Source organism: Microcebus murinus, chromosome 1 (assembly GCF_040939455.1).
Source record: "Microcebus murinus isolate Inina chromosome 1, M.murinus_Inina_mat1.0, whole genome shotgun sequence".
In the NCBI taxonomy this organism is placed as follows: domain Eukaryota; kingdom Metazoa; phylum Chordata; class Mammalia; order Primates; family Cheirogaleidae; genus Microcebus; species Microcebus murinus.
Window position 1 is genome coordinate 115,320,341 of NC_134104.1, and position 18,093 is coordinate 115,338,433.

General features: G+C 47.5%; 1 protein-coding gene across 1 annotated transcript in view; it reads right to left on the reverse strand.

Moving 5' to 3' along the window:
- GRK7 (G protein-coupled receptor kinase 7) overlaps window positions 1-18,093 on the reverse strand; it is a 37,119-nt gene that overhangs the window by 17,414 nt on the left and 1,612 nt on the right. The window contains exon 2 of the mRNA XM_012762347.2: window positions 17,028-17,465. Within this exon, the coding sequence (XP_012617801.1) occupies window positions 17,028-17,465 (438 nt within the window). The remainder of the gene's footprint in view (window positions 1-17,027; window positions 17,466-18,093) is intronic.

Sequence of the window (18,093 nt, forward strand, 5' to 3'; positions counted from 1 at the left end):
TTCCTTCCTCCGAGGGGGGCCGGCCGCTTTGTTCTCGTTCCCAGCTGCTCCTCTGCGCCTTTAAGCAGTGGCCTTTGCAGACCTCGCAGGAATGCGGCCCCGGGGACCCCAGGGGACTCAGCTCCGAGGCTCCGCCCGCCCGCGTGCTCGCCGGGCCGGCCGCGGGAGAGCAGTGCCCGTGCGCCGCCCGCTCTGGTCGCCTCCTGCGCGCCCATCAGAGGTGGCGTCCTGCTCGCCCTCACACCCCTGCGGGGACAGCCGTTTCAGAGAGCCCCAGAGGGTCCCTGCTAGAATGCTTTTTGCTGGGATACACAGTCTGGGGTGAGATGCTCCCGCATGACGTCAGTTTGCTGTGGTTTCAATCCCAGCTCTGCTAACTATTAGCTGGTCACCCCTAGCCAGGTTGCTCAACGTCTCTGAGCTTCAACGGTTCTTTTTTTTTTTTTTTTTTTTTTGAGACAGAGTCTCGCTTTGTTGGCCAGGCTAGAGTGAGTGCCATGGCGTCAGCCTAGCTCACAGCAACCTCAAACTCCTGGGCTCAAGCGATCCTCCTGCCTCAGCCTCCCAAGTAGCTGGGACTACAGGCATGTGCCACCATGCCTGGCTAATTTTTTTCTATATATATATTAGTTGGCTAATTAATTTCTTTCTATTTACAGTAGAGACAGGGTCTCCCTCTTGCTCAGGCTGGTTTTGAACTCCTGACCTCGGGCAATCCGCCTGCCTTGGCCTCCCAGAGTGCTAGGTTCTTATCTCATAGGACTGTGATGTAGTTTAAAGCTGCCTGGCACATGGCAGGCTTGCTAGCACAATGGGTGTCAGTGACTGTTGTCACCATGCCTGGGTTCTGGTTGTCTCAGGCAGGACAGCAACAGGAGAAGAAAACCTCAGAAGCCATTAAGACTGCATCAGATTGAAAAAGCCTGGCACACTGTCAGAGATCAGTAGTTGAGGTTCTTTCACTTGAGTGTGTTCTACAGTGGTTTCAGGTTCCGTGAATCTATCCAGCAGCAGGCTGAGGCATACTTTCCACCGTGCCTCTAAGGTGCTCAGAATAAACCGCAAATGAAACCCCACGTGGCTGTGAGGAGGCAGGACAACTGTGCGTGCCTGCCCTGCTCAGCCTCCAGGCCAGCTGCTCCCTTGCCCACTGCCCTGGGGTCCTGCTGGTTCCCTGTGCCCTGCAGAGAACAAAGCACAGCAGCACAGGTCACCTGAGTGGCTAGGTGCCTGCCTGTCAGGTGAGGCAGAAACAATCCCAACAGTGGGGATTGTGACTGAGGGTCTGGTGCTGGGCTTCTAGTGCAATCATTTCCTGAGTGCCTACCAAGCTGCTGACCCTCTGCTAGGCGTTTATCTACCTTGTTTCTTAATCCTGTCATCAACCCTGAAGCAGGTGGTATTAACCAGGCTCAGAGAGGAGACCTGACTTGCCTAGGGTCATGTGCAGGTCTGTGGCCAGCCTACATGGCATGTCTGTGCCAATTAGGTAGAGGAAGACACTCAGAATGGCTTGATCTGTGGAGCAGCCAGCCCCCCACAGAGATGTCAGCCCTGTGTCCTGTAGTCTGGTGCCCCATGTGAGGGGTCAGCCTGTGCATCTGTACACAGCAGCCACAGTGAGTAGCAGAACCAGGATTTGAAAGCTCAAGATCCTTCTATTTCATTGATCCAGAAGACGCTGGATGCTTCATTAGCTGTATGTGATCTGATTGGATGCTCTGAACTTGTGTCTATAACAAAACGGGTGATGCAGCAACCTTTTGGTCCCTGGACCCTGGACCGTGTCATTTCACATGACGGCCCACTCCTGCTGCACGCTGTTGGTGCCCTGGCTCAATCTCTCCCTACTTCCATAACTCCACTAGACAGTGTGCCAGTCCACCCGGGTCTCTGACCCTCTGCTTCACTCCTCTATTAAAAAAAAAACAACAAAAAACCCCACAACTTTTTAAGAGAGGAGGTCTTGCTATGTTGCCCAGGCTGGCCTTGAACTTCTGGGCTCAAGTGATCCTCCTGTCTCAGCCTCCCCAGTAGCTGGGACTACAGGTATGTGCCACCTAATCTGGTACATTCCCTGTTTTTACCCTTATCCCAACACCCTCTTTCTTTCTTTCTTTTTTTTTTTTTTTTTTTTCTGAGACAGAGTCTCGCTTTGTTGCCCAGGCTAGAGTGAGTGCCATGGCATCAGCCTAGCTCACAGCAACCTCAAACTCCTGGGCTCAAGCAATCCTTCTGCCTCAGCCTCCCAAGTAGCTGGGACTACAGGCATGTGCCACCATGCCCGGCTAATATTAGTTGGCCAATTAATTTCTTTCTTTTTATAGTAGAGACGGAGTTTCGCTCTTGCTCAGGCTGGTTTCGAACTCCTGACCTTGAGCAATCCGCCCACCTCGGCCTCCCAGAGTGCTAGGATTACAGGCGTGAGCCACCGCGCCCGGCCCCAACACCCTCTTTCTGATTGTCCTTCCAAGGCTGATGTTGTCACTTCCCTGTTTAGAAGCCTTCATTGGCTCCCCAGCAACCTTGGTGATGGGTTCAAATATGTTGTCTAACTGCTCCAGCTCCCTAGGGCCTGGCATCTGCTAGACTTTCCATTTGCATCCTTTACCACCCCTCCCACCTTGTGACCCCACCTTCTAGGCACTGTAGAGCCACTCAGCTCTGTGACAAAGCCCCAGGCCCTGTGCTTCCAGGCCCTTGTCTATGCCAGTGTCACAATAACTGTGACACTAACTTATTGTGTAACTTTGTTGCTGGGGGCTTTGTGAGATGTTTAGCAGCATCCCTGGCCTCTACCCAGTAGATGCCAGTAGCACTTCCCCATTTATGACAACTAAAAATGTCTCCAGACATTGGCAAGTATCCCCTGGAGATTTGGCAAAGTCACCCTCAGTTGAGGCCCACTGAGCCATATGATCTGTCTTCCTAGCTCACTCTCCTTGTTCTTCACCTGTCCAGCTTCTACTTGCCTTTCAAGTCTGGACTTGGTTGTAATTTTCTCTTGGAAGCCCTTCCTGACCCTGTGACCCCAGGTCCCCATGTTGGGCTGGGTGTCCAACAACCCTGATCACACTGTAGTGTCACTGCCCATTTACTTGTCAGTCTCTTCTCTCTCCCAGGGCTTCATAAAGGCAGGCATTTGTCTTTCTGGCTCCCTGTTGTGTCGTTAGGGCCTAAGTCTCTGCCTGTGACACAATCTTACTTAATAAATCATCCTTCATCTCCCCCTCTCCCTTAATCCCATATCCAAACCATCACTGAGGCCTATTCATTCTGAAATCTCTCCCAAATTCATCCATTGTGCCCTGTTTCCAAAACCCCCTCTGTGGTCCAAGCCCCATCATGTCTCACCTTGATTACAAACGACCCCAATCCACCTGAATCCCCTCTAATCTGTTCTCACTTCAGCTGGGGTAATCTTTGCAAAACAAAATTCTAAAACGTTATCCCCTTGGTTAAATCCTTTCAAAGGCTTTCAGGGCTCTTAGGCAATAACCCAAAGTCCTTAATGCCAGGACTGCCACCTCTGGCCCCTGCCACCTCTCTGTCTTCATTTGAACCATGTTTCCTCTTGCTATGTGCTTTCCACTTCCTGGCTTCTTTTCATTTTCCCCAAAGCCCTTGCCCTGGCTGTTCCCATCGCCTGAAATGGTCTTCCCCAGCCACAGTGGATACCATTCCCCAGCTTCTGGGACCAGAGCAGCTTCCAGTGCCCTCAGACAGGGCCCTGTGCTCAGAAGCTTCTCTATTAAGGGTTTAAATGCTATGCAGTGACTATCTTGACTTATAATAATTTATCTTTGAATTTGTGTTTTTTAATTGAAAGCCAACGAGCCCATGGAGCCTTGGAGCCTGAGCTCACAGTTCTGCTTCTCGCCACCCCTTGCCTCCCAGGGGTGGGGGCTTGGCTGTCTGCTTCCCCACCCCCAGCCCCGCCCCTGCCCAGCCACTGCTGCCACCCAGGCTGGTGGGAGCCTGGACTTGGGTGCAGGGAGGGGCGGGGTCAGCAAGTGCTTCCTCAGGTCCAGTCATGGGGTGGGGCCCTGGGTGCCTGTGAGGGTCCCCACTGGCTCCTCTGAGTATCCCAGAGCCTGAGGGAGTGTGGCATTCACAGATAAAAACTACCATGGCTGGTTGAAAAAATACAGCATGGAAAAAGAAAGCTTTTTCCTGGTATTTGAATAGGGGGCCCCACATTTTTATTCTGCACTGTAGTCAGGCCTGGCTGGGGCTGTGACCACGATGGCTCCCAGCGGCACCCTCCCTGGGAACTGCCCTCTGCAATAGGGGACTGCCTCCCACGCTTCCGCCCCCTTTGGTCAACTGCTCACAGTTATTGACTGGCTCCTGTAGGGATACACAAGCCTGGCCCCCGCCTCCATTTGGGATAACTCAGAAGGGCCATCCCAACTCCAGAGCTCCTGGAAGGACTGGCTGAGGTCTTAGTCTCACCTCTTTGAGGGCCGGCTTCTCCCCTGCCCAGTGCTGCCTTCCTCACAGCGCTGTCTTGTGAGAATGCTCCTGAGGAGAAAGCAAACTCAGTTTCTCCCACCACACTCTCACAACACGCTGCTAACACCAGATGTGTGGGGCTTTTTCTTCACACATCAAACAATAGATTCTGCAGTAGATACCAGCGGGGTGTCTTCTAATTCAAATCCATTATGACACTGTCTACCTGGAGGCAGCCTCGGGTCCCGCAGGTTGAGGGCTCAGTCCCCAAGACTGCCCACCCCTTCAGACGCCAGTCGCCCGTGCAAGCCTTTGGAGCTTCTGACTGACCAGCCATGAGGCGGGGTTCCCACCACCCCCTCTTTGCCTCAGTTTATTTGCTAGAGCAGCTCACAGAACTCAGGGAAACATGTATGTTTACCTATTTATTGTAAAGGACATTTTAAAGGACACAAACAGCCAGATGAAGGGATGCTTAGGGCTGGGTGGAAGGGTCTTAGCAGTAGCCTCCTTCCCGGTGGAGTGGGGTGCACCACCCTCCTGCATGTGGATCTGTTCTTGTTCACCTTCCGGGAAGCCGCCACGTGCTTGGCTATCTGGAAGGTGTCTGAACTCTGTTCTTTGGGTTTGTATTAAGGCCTCATTACTTAGGCATGACTGATTAAATCACTGGCTACTGTTGATCAAATTAACCTTCAGCCCTTTGCCCCTCCCTGAGCTTGGGAGGTGGGTTGAAAGTCCCAACTCTCTAATCCTGCCTTGGTTTCTGCAGTGACCGGCCCCCATCCTGACACTACGTAGGGACTGCCAGCCATCACTAACATTAAGTCAGAGGCTTCGAAGCAGGACGAGGTAACTAAATGTGTAACAAGCTTTGGGTCACTGTTCTAACTTCATTCCCGTTCCTGACAAAATAGCAAGTTCTAAAGACTCATGTTGTATAAAATCTGAAGGTAACTGGTCTCCAAATAGAATGTGGAATTTGAAAAGTCCCAACATGAGCCCCCCCTGCCCAATATTCCTACTCTATTTACCTGGAGTCTCTAAAAAATGATATAAATTTGTTTCATTATGTGCATGTATTATAGATGTCAGCTGAGCACAGGCAGAAGTACTTATTACATTGTAAGGGAATGTAGACAGTGGCTGGGACCACATTTCATTATATTGTGCCTATGTGTGGGAGGCTGGCTCTGGAACGTTAGTCACTGTCATTCCCTGTGTAGGTGGGGTGAGCATTTTCTGAAGTCCTCCTCTGTCAGAGGTCCAACTAGGCTTGCAGTTGGTGTCCATATCAGACTAGACTGGCAGATATGCTAATATCATCATATCCACTTATTCTGTCTGAGTTTTACAAAGTGGAGAGCCTTTTATAGCATTAAAAACCATACGCCAAGCTGGGCGCGGTGGCTCATGCCTGGAATCCTAGCTCTCTGGGAGGCTGAGGCAGGTGGATCGCTCAAGGTCAGGAGTTCGAAACCAGCCTGAGTAAGAACGAGACCCTGTCTCTACTAAAAATAGAAAGAAATTAATTGGCCAACTAAAAATATATAGAAAATAAAAATTAGCCGGGCATGGTGGCACATGCCTGTAGTCCCAGCTACTCGGGAGGCTGAGGCAGTAGGATCACTTGAGCCCAGGAGATTTAGGTTGCTGTGAGCTAGGCTGACGCCACGGCACTCACTCTAGCCTGAGCAACAAAGTGAGACTCTGTCTCAAAACAAAAACAAAAACAAAAAAACCATATGCCATGTGTGCCTTGTGCATGAGCTCAACAAGGTGGAGTCGAAACTGTAAGTGCTTTCGGATCTGAAGGACCTGGGCTCATATCACATCCTAGCAGTGTAACTTTGGGTAGGCAACTTAACCTGGGTCTCAATTTCCCTATTAGTAAAATGGGGCTAAAAGTAGTACCTAACTCACAGAATCTTTTTGTGAAGGGTCTAGATTCCATCATCCCTTGATGAAGGGGTCAGAAAGTGTTTTTTTTTTTTTTTTTTTTTTTTGAGTCAGAGTCTCACTCTGTTGTTGTAGCTAGAGTGCTGTGGCATCGGCCTAGCTCACAGCAACCTCAAACTCCTGAGCTCAGGTGATCCTTCTGCCTCAGCCTCCCGAGTAGCTGGAACTACAGGCACATACCACCATGCCTGGCTAATTTTTTCTATATATTTTTAGTTGTCCAATTAATTTGTTTCTATTTTTAGTAGAGACAGGGTCTCGCTCTTGCTCAGGCTGGTTTCAAACTCCTGACCTTTGAGCGGTTCACCCGCCTCGGCCTTCCAGAGTGCTAAGATTATAGGCGTGAGCCACCACACCCGGCCAGAAAATTTCTAAACTTTTCAGACCATTGAGGAAACTGCAGTTATTAGGGACACCGGCTGGTTTTTTTTTTTTTTTTTTTTTTTTTTGCCTATTCTGCATCCATTTCCTGACTTTTGCATCTTGATTTTTCTTTGGAGAACACATTCCTCTGTTCTCGTCTATGAGATTTAGGTGGGACAGACCCTCCCTCTGGCTCCTGGGACAGGCCATGATCTAGTCCAGCCAGGGGAATTGGTTGTGGTAGGGCAAGTTACCTGACTTGTCCACTGTGAGCCTTTCCTGGGAATTGCGAAGAAGCTGTTTGTAAAGAGGTGTTTTCTCTCCAGGGAGGTTGCGTGTTGGTAGGGTGTGTACGGTGCTGCTACTGGCGGCCCCCGTGCTGAGCGTGAGGGCAGCACCGAGACCTGTGCAGCCAGGAAACAGAGCTAGGGATCCCCAGGGACGCTGCTCAGACACCTGGGCCAGTCCTTACGTAACCAACAGCTTTGTGCTGTGAGAACTCTGGCAGTCCAGTAAATCACAGTAACGTATTCTCTATGTTAATCTTTGAGTTTAAAAGTCTTTTCTTCTAAATAATACAAAGACTATCTCATAGACTCATAAAATGGTAGAGATTAAAAGACACCTTGAGGCCCGCCCCCTGGCAGACCCCGGGCATCAGTGATTAGGCTGGGACAACAACTCAGGTTCTTGGCCTCCCAGGCCGGTGCCCTTAAGCCCTCTGTGCCCGTTTGCGCCAGTCTTTTTCAAACCCTGGCAGAGCCACCCTGCTCCTTTCTTCCCCTGAAGTACCTCCCTGTTTCACTGCCCAGCTACCAGCAGGCAGGGGACCCCAGGGGACAGAAGTCACCATGCCCTAGCAGGGGTTCTGTGCCCCCCAAGCCTCCACTGAGGATAGCCACATTTTAAGAGAAGTAAAGATCTGGGCCTTGATGGAGCCCAGGTACGAGGCCAGGGGGCTGAGCTCCGGACACAGACTGTTGGGAGCCCAGGGCCCAACCTCAGGCCCGTATTATCTCATGTGTTGTTCATTACGGTAGCTCTTTGCAGGTCCCCCTTCCTCCCAAACCCCACTCTCTCTCTCTTTCAAGCCATCTTAAACAGTGTCAGAATCATCTTCCTAAAGCATCACCCTGGTCATGGCACTTTCCTGTTCAAAAACCTTCCATGGCTCCCTACTGTCTATACAGCACCATCCAAAGTGCTTCCCCCAGAGTCCCTGAGCAGCGTGAAAGGCCTGTATCCCTCCAGGGAGACCCAGCTCGTACCTAGGAAAGACCTACCCACTTGGAAGAATCACATCCAGAGTTCTAAATTCAATCATAGCCTCTGGTTCTATTATTGTGATCCTGGTGGGAAAGGAAAATATTATATTATCCCTCTAACAGTGTCTAGCACCTTGATATCTTCCCCACTAATTTTGATGCTATCGTACAAACAATCGTTCCTCCTCTGGCTACCTTCCTTTAATGATTTTTTTTTTTTTTTTTGAGACAGAGTCTCGCTTTGTTGCCCAGGCTAGAGTGAGTGCCGTGGCATCAGCCTAGCTCACAGCAACCTCAAACTCCTGGGCTCAAGCAATCCTGCTGCCTCAGCCTCCCGAGTAGCTGGGACTACAGGCATGCCATCATGCCTGGCTAAATTTTTTTTATATATATATATTGGTTGGCCAATTAATTTCATTCTATTTATAGAAGAGACAGGGTCTTGCTCTTGCTCAGGCTGGTTTCGAACTCCTGACCTCGAGTAATCCGCCTGCATTGGCCCCCCAGAGTGCTAGGATTATAGGCGTGAGCCTGGCTTCCTTTAACGATTTGTATGAGTTTTCAACTGCTGTGTAACCAATTACCCCCAAACTAAGTGGCATAAAACAACACCCACTTATTAACTCCCAGTTCTGTAGGTCAGAAGCTTGGGCTCAGCAAGGCAGGGCTCTTTGGTCAGGGTCTCACAAGGCTAAAATCAAGACACTGAGCTGATCTGCAGCTCAAGATCCTCTTCCAAACTCACGTGGTGATGGCAGAATTTAGTTCACTGTGGTTGTAGGAAGGAGGTCCCTGCTTCTTTGCCGGCTGTCAGTCAGAGGTAGCTCTCAGCTCCTAGAGGCCACCTACATTCCTTGCCCCACGGTCCCCTCCATCTTCGAAGCCAGTAGTGTGCCCTCTTGTATGTTAAATTTCTGACTTCTGCTGACCTCGGCAGCCATTTGAAAGGGCTTGTGTGGGCCGGGCGTGCTGGCTCATGCCTTTTATCCTAGCACTCTGGGAGGCTGAGGCAGGTGATTGCTCAAGGTCAGGAGTTCGAAACCAGCCTGAGCAAGAGCAAGACCCCGTCTCTACTAAAAATAGAAAGAAATTAATTGGCCAACTAATATATATAGAAAAAATTAGCCGGGCATGGTGGCGCATGCCTGTAGTCCCAGCTACTTGGGAGGCTGAGGCAGCAGGATTGCTTGAGCCCAGGAGATTGAGGTTGCTGTGAGCTAGGCTGACGCCACGGCACTCACTCTAGCCTGAGCAACAAAGTGAGACTCTGTCTAAAAAAAAAAAAAGAGAGAGAGAAAGAAAGAAAGGGCTTATGTGATTAGATGAGGCCCAGCTAGATAATTTCTCTTTTGTTTAACTTGAAGTCAACTGACTAGTAACCTTATTTACATCTTCAAAATCCCCTCTGCCTTACAATGCAACATAATCATGGGAGTGAGATTTCATAATATTTACAGGCTCAAGGAGAGGGGATTATACAAAGGCAAGGGGCCTGGGAGGGAGTCATCTTAGAACTCTGTCTACTATACCGCTGTAACAATTATTCTCCAGTTTAACATCTGTGTGAGTAAAGAAGCTGAATCAGATTTCCTAATCCTCATCAATATTTTTTTTCCTGGGGGCTGATATGCCAGAAGCTGTCAGCTCACCCAACACCTAATCTTACTTCTTTTCTTCCTTAACATCTCCTAAAACGGAGGCCAGAAAATGAAATACTCTATTTTTCAGTTCCTTTGCTGCTAGAGGTGAACATGTGACATTGTCCAGGCTAATGGGCTGTAAGCAGAAGCCTGTGGAATTTTTCCTTTCTCCGCCTTTCTCTGTCCTGGAATGCAGGCTTAATGTTTGGAGTTGCAGTAGCCATCTTGTGACAAGGAGGAAAAGGCCAAGAGATTTTAACAGAGATCTTGCTCTTGAAATTGTTGAACTACCAAATACCAGATACCAGAATTTGGTATCTATTATATGTAGCAGAAAGCAATACCAACTTATATAAGGCAATGAGTTGCTGAATGAGAAGAAACTAGCCGAATTTCCAAAGTCACAATGCCTTAACTTTTATCGAAAAACAGCACAGAGTCAATGCAGTTATCAATTTCCATAATCAGGGTGATATTTTCCTTTTCATCTTCTTTTCTAGTCCATTTTCCTCTGTTTATAACAGGATACCTAAAACTGAGTGTTTCATAAGGAAAGGAATGTTTTTTCTTACAGTTATGGAGGCTGAGAAACCCCAGGCCAAGGGGTTGCGTCTGGTGAGGGTCTTCTTGCTGGTGTGACTCTCTGAAGAGTCCCAAGGCTGCACATAGTATCACACAGTGAGGGGGCTGAGTGTGCTATCACACTAGCTCAGGTCTCTCGCCTCTTCTTCTTTTATTTTTTTGAGACAGAGTCTCACTTTGTTGCCCAGGCTAGAGTGAGTGCCATGGCATCAGCCTAGCTCACAGCAACCTCAAACTCCTGGGCTCAAGCGATCCTTCTGCCTCAGCCTCCCGAGTAGCTGGGACTACAGTCATGCACCACCATGCCTGGCTAATTTATTTTTAGTTGGCTAATTAATTTCTTTCTATTTATAGTAGAGATGGGGTCTCGCTCTTGCTTAGGCTGGTTTCAAACTCCTGACCTCGAGCAATCCGCCTGCCTTGGCCTTCCAGAGTGCTAGGATTACAGGTGGGAGCCACTGTGCCCGGCCTCTCTCCTCTTCTAATAAAGCCACCAGTTCCTTTGCCCACTTTTTGATGGGGTTGTTTGATTTTTTCTTGCTGATTTTCCTGAGTTCTATAATAGATTCTGGTTATCAGCCCTTTATTAGATGTATAGCATGCAAATATTTTCTCCCATTCTGTAGGTTGTCTGTTTGCTCTCATGATAGTTTCCTTGGCTGTGCAGAAGCTTTTTAATTTGATCAGGTCCCATTTATTTATTTTTGTTGTTGCTGTGATTGCTTTTGGGGTCTTCTTTATAAATTCTTTCCTTAGGTCAATTTCTATAAGAGTTTTTCTAACGTTTTCTTCTAGAATTATTGTATTATGGTTTCATGCCTTAGGTTTAAGTCTGTTATCCCTTGTGAGTTGATTTTTGTGAGTGGTGAGAGGTGCGGATCCTGTTTCAAACTTCTACATGTGGCTATCTAATTTTTTAGCACCGTTTATTGAATAAGGATTCTTTTCCCCAGTGTATGTTTTTGTCTGCTTTCTCAAAGATCAGCTGGCTATATGAGGATGGTTTTATTATTTTATTTATTTATTTATGTTTTTGAGACAGAGTCTCACTCTGTTTCCCAGGCTAGAGGGAATGTCGTGGCATCAGCCTAGCTCACAGCAACCTGAAACTCCTGGGCTCAAGCAATCCTACTGCCTCAGCTTCCTGAGTAGCTGAGACTACAGGCATGTGCCACCATGCCCGGCTAATTTTTTTTTTATATATTAGTTGGCCAATTAGTTTCTTTCTATTTACAGTAGAGACGAGGTCTTGCTATTGCTCAGGCTGGTTTCAAACTCCTGACCTTGAGCAATCCGCCTGCCTCGGCCTTCCAGAGTGCTAGGATTACAGGCATGAGCCACTGCGCCTGGCCGAGGATGTTTTATATCTGGGTTCTCAGTTCTGTTCCATTGGTCTATGTCTCTGTTCTTGTGCCAGTACCATGTTGTTTTGGTTACTATAGCCTTGTAGTATAACTTGAAGTCTGATAAATTGATGCCTCTCAACTTGTTCTTTTTACTTAAGAAACTTTTCAAAAGAAGATAGACTAATGGACAACAAACATATGAAAAAATGCTCCACATCTCTAATCATCAGGGAAATCAAATCAAAACCACAATGAGATCATTTAACTCCAGTGAGAATGGCTTTTATCAAAAAGTTGCAAAACCACAAACGTTGGCATGGACGTAGAGAGATAGGAACACTCGTACACTGCTGGTGAGACTGCAAACTAGTACAACCTCTATGGAAAGTAATATGGAGATACCTCAAAGAACTAAAAGTAGAACTACCATTTGATCCAGCAATCCTACTACTGGATTACGCAAAGGAAAAAAAAGACATTCTATAAAAAAGACATCTGCACTAGAATGTTTATAGCAGCACAATTCACAGTTGCAAAGATGTGGAAACAACCCAAATGCCCATCAATTCATGAGTGGATTAATAAAATGTGGCATATATATGTCATGGAATAGTACTCAGCCATAAAAAATGGTGAACTAATACCTCTTGTATTATCCTGGATGGAGCTGGAGCCCATTATTCTAAGTAAAGTATCATAAGAATGGAAAAAGAAGCACCATAGGTACTCACCATTAAATTGGTACTAATTTATCAACACTTATATGCACAAATGAAAGTAACATTCATTGGATGTCAGCAGATGGGAGGGAGGAGGAGGGGATGGATAAATTCACACCCAACAGGTGTGGTGTGCACTGTCTGGGGGATGGGTACACTTGTAGCTTTCACTCCAGTGGTGCAAAGGCAATTTATGTAACCAAAGTGTAACATCTGCAATACTCTGAAATTTTAAAAAATCTCCATTTTACTGCTGAAGAAATAGACGTTCAAAGAGGTTGTATAGATTGCCCAAGGTGACAGGGCTCCTAAGTAGTTTATCTGGGATTTGAGCTCAGGTCTGATTCTGGAGCCCATTTCTACTAGAACATGGTTCCTTCCATTTTATTGAGATGCAGGCAAAAATATGTTATGCATTGGAATATTTATCTCTATCTACTGCATCTCCTTCAAGTATTATATTAATGTGTGTGCGCACCCCCCCCATACACACACATAATTTAAAAAAAAATAAAGCCACCAGTTCCACTCTTGTGATAACCCATTAGCCCAAATATCTACTAACCCATTCCCAACACATGAAATTTGGGGTTAACATTCAAACTATAACACCTTCTTTCGAATGTTCACAGTAATTTTTTTATGTAACATCTTGACATCACAACTGAATGTTTGTGGTTACAGAAGCCTGTAAACATGTCATTTTTCATTTCTTCTGTGAATTGTGAATATGATCACCTTAAAATCCACTTGGGGGCCCAATTATAAGTGTGGGAGCTGCAATAAATAGGAACCTAAGGAGTTTACTTAGCTATGTAGAGGAGTAAGCAGTGAAGAAGGGAGATTATCTTCTCTTTTGTTTTATGGCTTCCAATCTTGCTCTCTATCTCCTTCTCCTTCCCCTTCCTGGTGGTCTCCTGGGCTTTGGGGGCTGGCCTGGGGACAGGTACATAAAACTCCTTGGGTGGGGCAAGTGATGTAAACCCTGAAGTTTGGTCTCACGGGCAGAGAGGAACACAGAGGTAGAAAAGCCAAAGGTCTCTAAGCAGTAAATGTTTCCACTAAGTGCATTTGTTACAGTGGACAATACCACAGAGGCACAGAAAGTTTCCTGCAGGTTCCAAAGAGCTGGAGAGCTACACGCAGAAGCCTCTGGAGGAAGGTTTCTGTCCGTGAAAATCTTCTTGGCCCATGAACAGAGCCAGAGGGAGGTTGAGAAGGGAGACTGGAAAGTGACAAAGCTGTGTGTATCCCCTAAGCCTCCAGAGAGGTGGAGATACATCGACAATTCGCATGATGCATGTATATGGGAGACAGGAAGGAACATTTCTGCTCTGCATAATGGACAATACGAATGCAAAACCATGAAGTAATGCGTTTCAGTATTTTCGAGCATAGGCAGACACGAATTCATGACATTGTGTTTCCACAGAAAGGTCCCAAGGAGGCAAATACTCTGCTCCTTCCCCAGCTGTCCCTTCTTCCCGCCCACTTAGGAGACAGTGTTGCTTAATTCATCCTCAAATCCTCCTCCAGGGTTCACCTTCTTTCCTTCCTGTAGAATCAGCACCTCTCTGCTGGCTCTTGCTTCAGCATCTGAATTTGCTCCCTCCTCCCCACCTTGAGGAGAAACTCGGTTCTCCTCCCTGCGTCTCCTCTAGGTCCAGCTTCCCTCCTTCTCACTTCCCTAGTCTCACTCTGGACTTCCAGATCAAGCCAACTGCCACAGTCTGAGTTTATTCTCCCTCCCTCCCTCCCTCCCTTCCTCTCTCCCTCCCTTTCTCTCTCTCTCTCTCTCTCTCTCTCTCTCTCTCTCTCTCTCTCTCTCTCTCTCTTTCTCTCTTTCTTTCTTTCTGACAGAGTCTCACTTTCTTGCCCAGGCTACAGTGAGTGCCGTGGCATCAGCCTAGCTCACAGCAACCTCAAACTCCTGGGCTCAAGCCATCCTCCTGCCTCAGCCTCCTGAGTAGCTGGGTCTACAGGCATGTGCCACCATGCCTGGCTATTTTTTTCTATATATATTAGTTGGCCAGTTAGTTTTCTTTCTATTTATAGTAGAGATGGAGTCTCGCTCTTGCTCAGGCTGGTTTCGAACTCCTGACCTCGAGCAATCCGCCTGCCTCGGCCTCCCAAAGTGCTAGGATTACAGGCGTGAGACACTGCGCCCGGCCACAGTCTGAGTTTAGACCTCACCAGCTCTTGAGAGTTGCTCTTACCGAGGACGCCGTGCTTTCTAATTGCCACCTCCCACTGCCGCATAACCTGTTCGCAGCATACACACTGCTGCCCGCTCTCCTCTCTAGGAGCCTCTTCTACTTGGGCTCCTGTGGCAGAGGCTGCTAGTTAGTTACCTGCTCAATATCCAGACTTTCTTCCTCCTTATTAATTAGAACCCCCTCCTTTTCCTCACCCCCAAAGCATGTCATTTATCAGCTTCCTCTGCAGCTAGGGGGTGGCCGGGCAACAGTCCTAGCCGATGAGATCTAAGTGGAAGGTGTTGGTTGGGGCATCAAGGAAAGCCCCTTAAAGGGGAGCACACTCAGCTACCGCATGCATGCCCATCTACTTCCGACCCTTCTTTATTTTTCCTGCTTGGAACATGGTCCTGATGGCTGGGACTAGAGCAGCCATCTTGCAACATATGGAAAAGGGATACAATTATAGAGATGTGGATCCCACCATCCTGCAGTTGCTGAACTAATGCCAACAACTGCTTATTTCCGCACCTTGTTACTAAGAAAAATAAATCCCTGTCTTGTTTAATCCATTATCTGGGTTTTCTATGATGTGCAACTGAAACCCCTCCCTAACTGATACAGTTCCCATGACTATACCACTCCTGCCTCTCCTCCTATTTCTTAAAACTCTTCAGGGCCCCTCTTTTTCTATATCTCCCACATGTTAGTATTTTTCAGTTTCTGTCCCTGGTCCTCTTCCCCCACTCTTTCCCAAGTGACTCAGCTATGCCTTCTGCTTCCTAAGCCATGATGACTTCAAATCCCGCTGTCTGCACAGTAAATATCTCTGCCTGCCTCTTCCACAGGAGCCTCATAGACAATATGGTTATGTTACGCTTGCCAGCTTTCCTACCATTCTGCTCCTCCTCTGATCCCTGGAGCTAGAGACCCTCACCTTCCTCACCTTCCCTCACCCCCATACCTAGCTGGTCCCAAAATCCCATCAGAGCTGTTTCTAGGCGCTCTAGTTTGCTCCCACTTCTTTAATCCCACTGTCTTGTGCAGACTCCCACCATCTCTTGCCTGGGCCACTACATTTGCCTCCAAACTAGCTTCCTAGCCTCCCATCTACCTTCCCAATTGTTGCTGGACTGGTCTTTTGAACATGCAAATCTAATCATGCCGTTCCCCTTCAATAGCTCCTGGGCCCCCACTAGAAGTCATTCCAGAACTCCACCTGTGCATGAGCTGAGCCCTGCATAGCTTGTCCACGTCCCTTCCACTATGGCCTTGTAAAATCACCAGCAGTTTCCCAAACTGGCCGTGATTTTTCTCATTTCTTTGCCTCATTCTTTGTGCCTTGTAAGCTGAAGACTGTACAAAAATAAAGTTTTTTTTTGTTTGTTTTTTTTTTTTTTTTTTTTGAGACAGAGTCTTTGTTGTCCAGGCTAGAGTGAGTGCCGTGGCGTCAGCCTAGCTCACAGCAACCTCAAACTCCTGGGCTCAAGCGATCCTCCTGCCTCAGCCTCCCAAGTAGCTGGGACTACAGGCATGCGCCACCATGCCCGGCTAATTTTTTTTATATATATATCAGTTGGCCAATTAATTTCTTTCTATTTATAGTAGAGACGGGGTCTCGCTCTTGCTCAGGCTGGTTTTGAACTCCTGACCTTGAGCAATCCGCCCGCCTCGGCCTCCCAAGAGCTAGGATTACAGGCGTGAGCCACAGCGCCCGGCCAAAAATAAGGTTTTAAGAGAACATTTCAGATGATCTTGTCTTCCTGGGGAATCTCTCATCTTTGTGCAGAGAAACTCAATGGTAAAGACATATCAGAATTCCGAAGATTTTTGTATTGTTCATTTAACATAATTGCTTAATTACAATCCCCTTTTTAACCAAAGAATTTTCGGCAAGTTGCTTTGAGCCAAATGGATCCAAATAAACACCAGTTGCCTTTGTTTTCTTCCATATATTTTCATTTAAAATTTCACCTCATCCAATGTAAAACATCCCTCATTTTACGCTCAACAGGAAAAGAGATATTTTACTTTTAATGTGCTAGGTGTTACGGGATCCTTCTTTTTCTTTTCTTATTAAAGTTTGCCTCCTAGGATCACAGAATTTTAGCATCCAGCTCCTTCATTTTCAAAATAGGAAACCAAGGCTCTGTTGGCTCAGAAACACGGCACCATGGAAGTGGTTACTGGTGGAACAACTTATACCCTGACTATGGATTCAGCTCTCTCCACCTCACCTGAAGGCACAGACCACCCCATCTCACAAAGAAGGCTCCCCTACCCTGTCCGCCATGAGAAGAGAGCAAAGTAGTCCCCAAACAGCCATTTAGGCTAATCCTCTTACGCTATTCCACTTAAGGCAAGATGACAACATAAGGGCTTTAGGAAAAGGAAAATCAGGAGAATTAAGTCCAAGGCTCTGTTTGCCCCAGGAACAGAACAGCCCTCTCCCCTCCTTTCTGACTCTGTGCCCCGCACTTGGGGCAGGTGGAGAGTCACTCACCCTCTGGGTGACGGGCTTGCCATCCTGGATCTGCACGGCCAGCCCCAGGTCGGAGAGCCTGCAGTTGCCGAGGTCGTCCAGAAGCACGTTCTCAGGCTTCATGTCCCGGTAGACAATGCCGAGGGCATGGAGGTGCAGCACTCCGCAGGCCATCTGGGCTGCGTAGAAGACCACCCGGCTCATGGCCAGGCCCCGCGTGCCCACGCTGTAGATGTGGAACTTGAGGTCTCCGCCATTCATCAGGCTCATGACCAGGCAGAGATGGGACTTGCTCTCAAAGGCGTAGGCCAGAGAGACGATGAAAGGGCTGCTCACCTTCTCCAAGATTTCCTTTTCCAAGAGAGCCATCTTCTCGCCATTTTTTTTCTTCAGTCGCTTCTTGTCTAGTTTCTTACAGGCATACATCTTACCAGTGTTTTTCACCTGGACGGCACATACCTTGAAGGAGAGAAAGAAAGAGAAGTAGATGGCCCTATAGAGGGATGGAGAGGGGAGGATGGAAGAGGAGGGGGCGGAAATCAGCCAAGGTGAAAGATGGCAGGCTTCTGAGAAAGGAGAAGCTGTAAGTAAGCAGGGTTCTCAAGAAAGAGCGGAGACTACAATAAGATAGCACTTCACTCCTCCTAGGTTGGCCATAATTAAAAAATATGGAAAAATAACAAATGTTGGCAAGGATATGGAGAAATTGGAACTTTCCTGCATTGCTGGTGGGATGTAAATGTGGAAAAGAGTTTGGCAGCTTCTCGAAAATTAAACATAGAATCACCATATGACCCAGTAATTCTACTCCTAGGCATGCACCCAAGAGACATGAAAACAATTATTTAAACAAATACTTGTACATAAATGTTCATAGCAGCACTATGCATCATAGCCGAAAGGTGGAAACAGCCAGTGTCCGTCAACAGATAAGTAGATAAACAAAATGTACTATAGCCATGCAGTAGAATTTATGTAGCCATAAAAAGGAATGAAGTACTGATACATGCTATAATATGAGTGAGCCTCCATAACATTATGCTGAATGAAAGAAACTAGACACAAAAGGTCATATTATATGAAACAT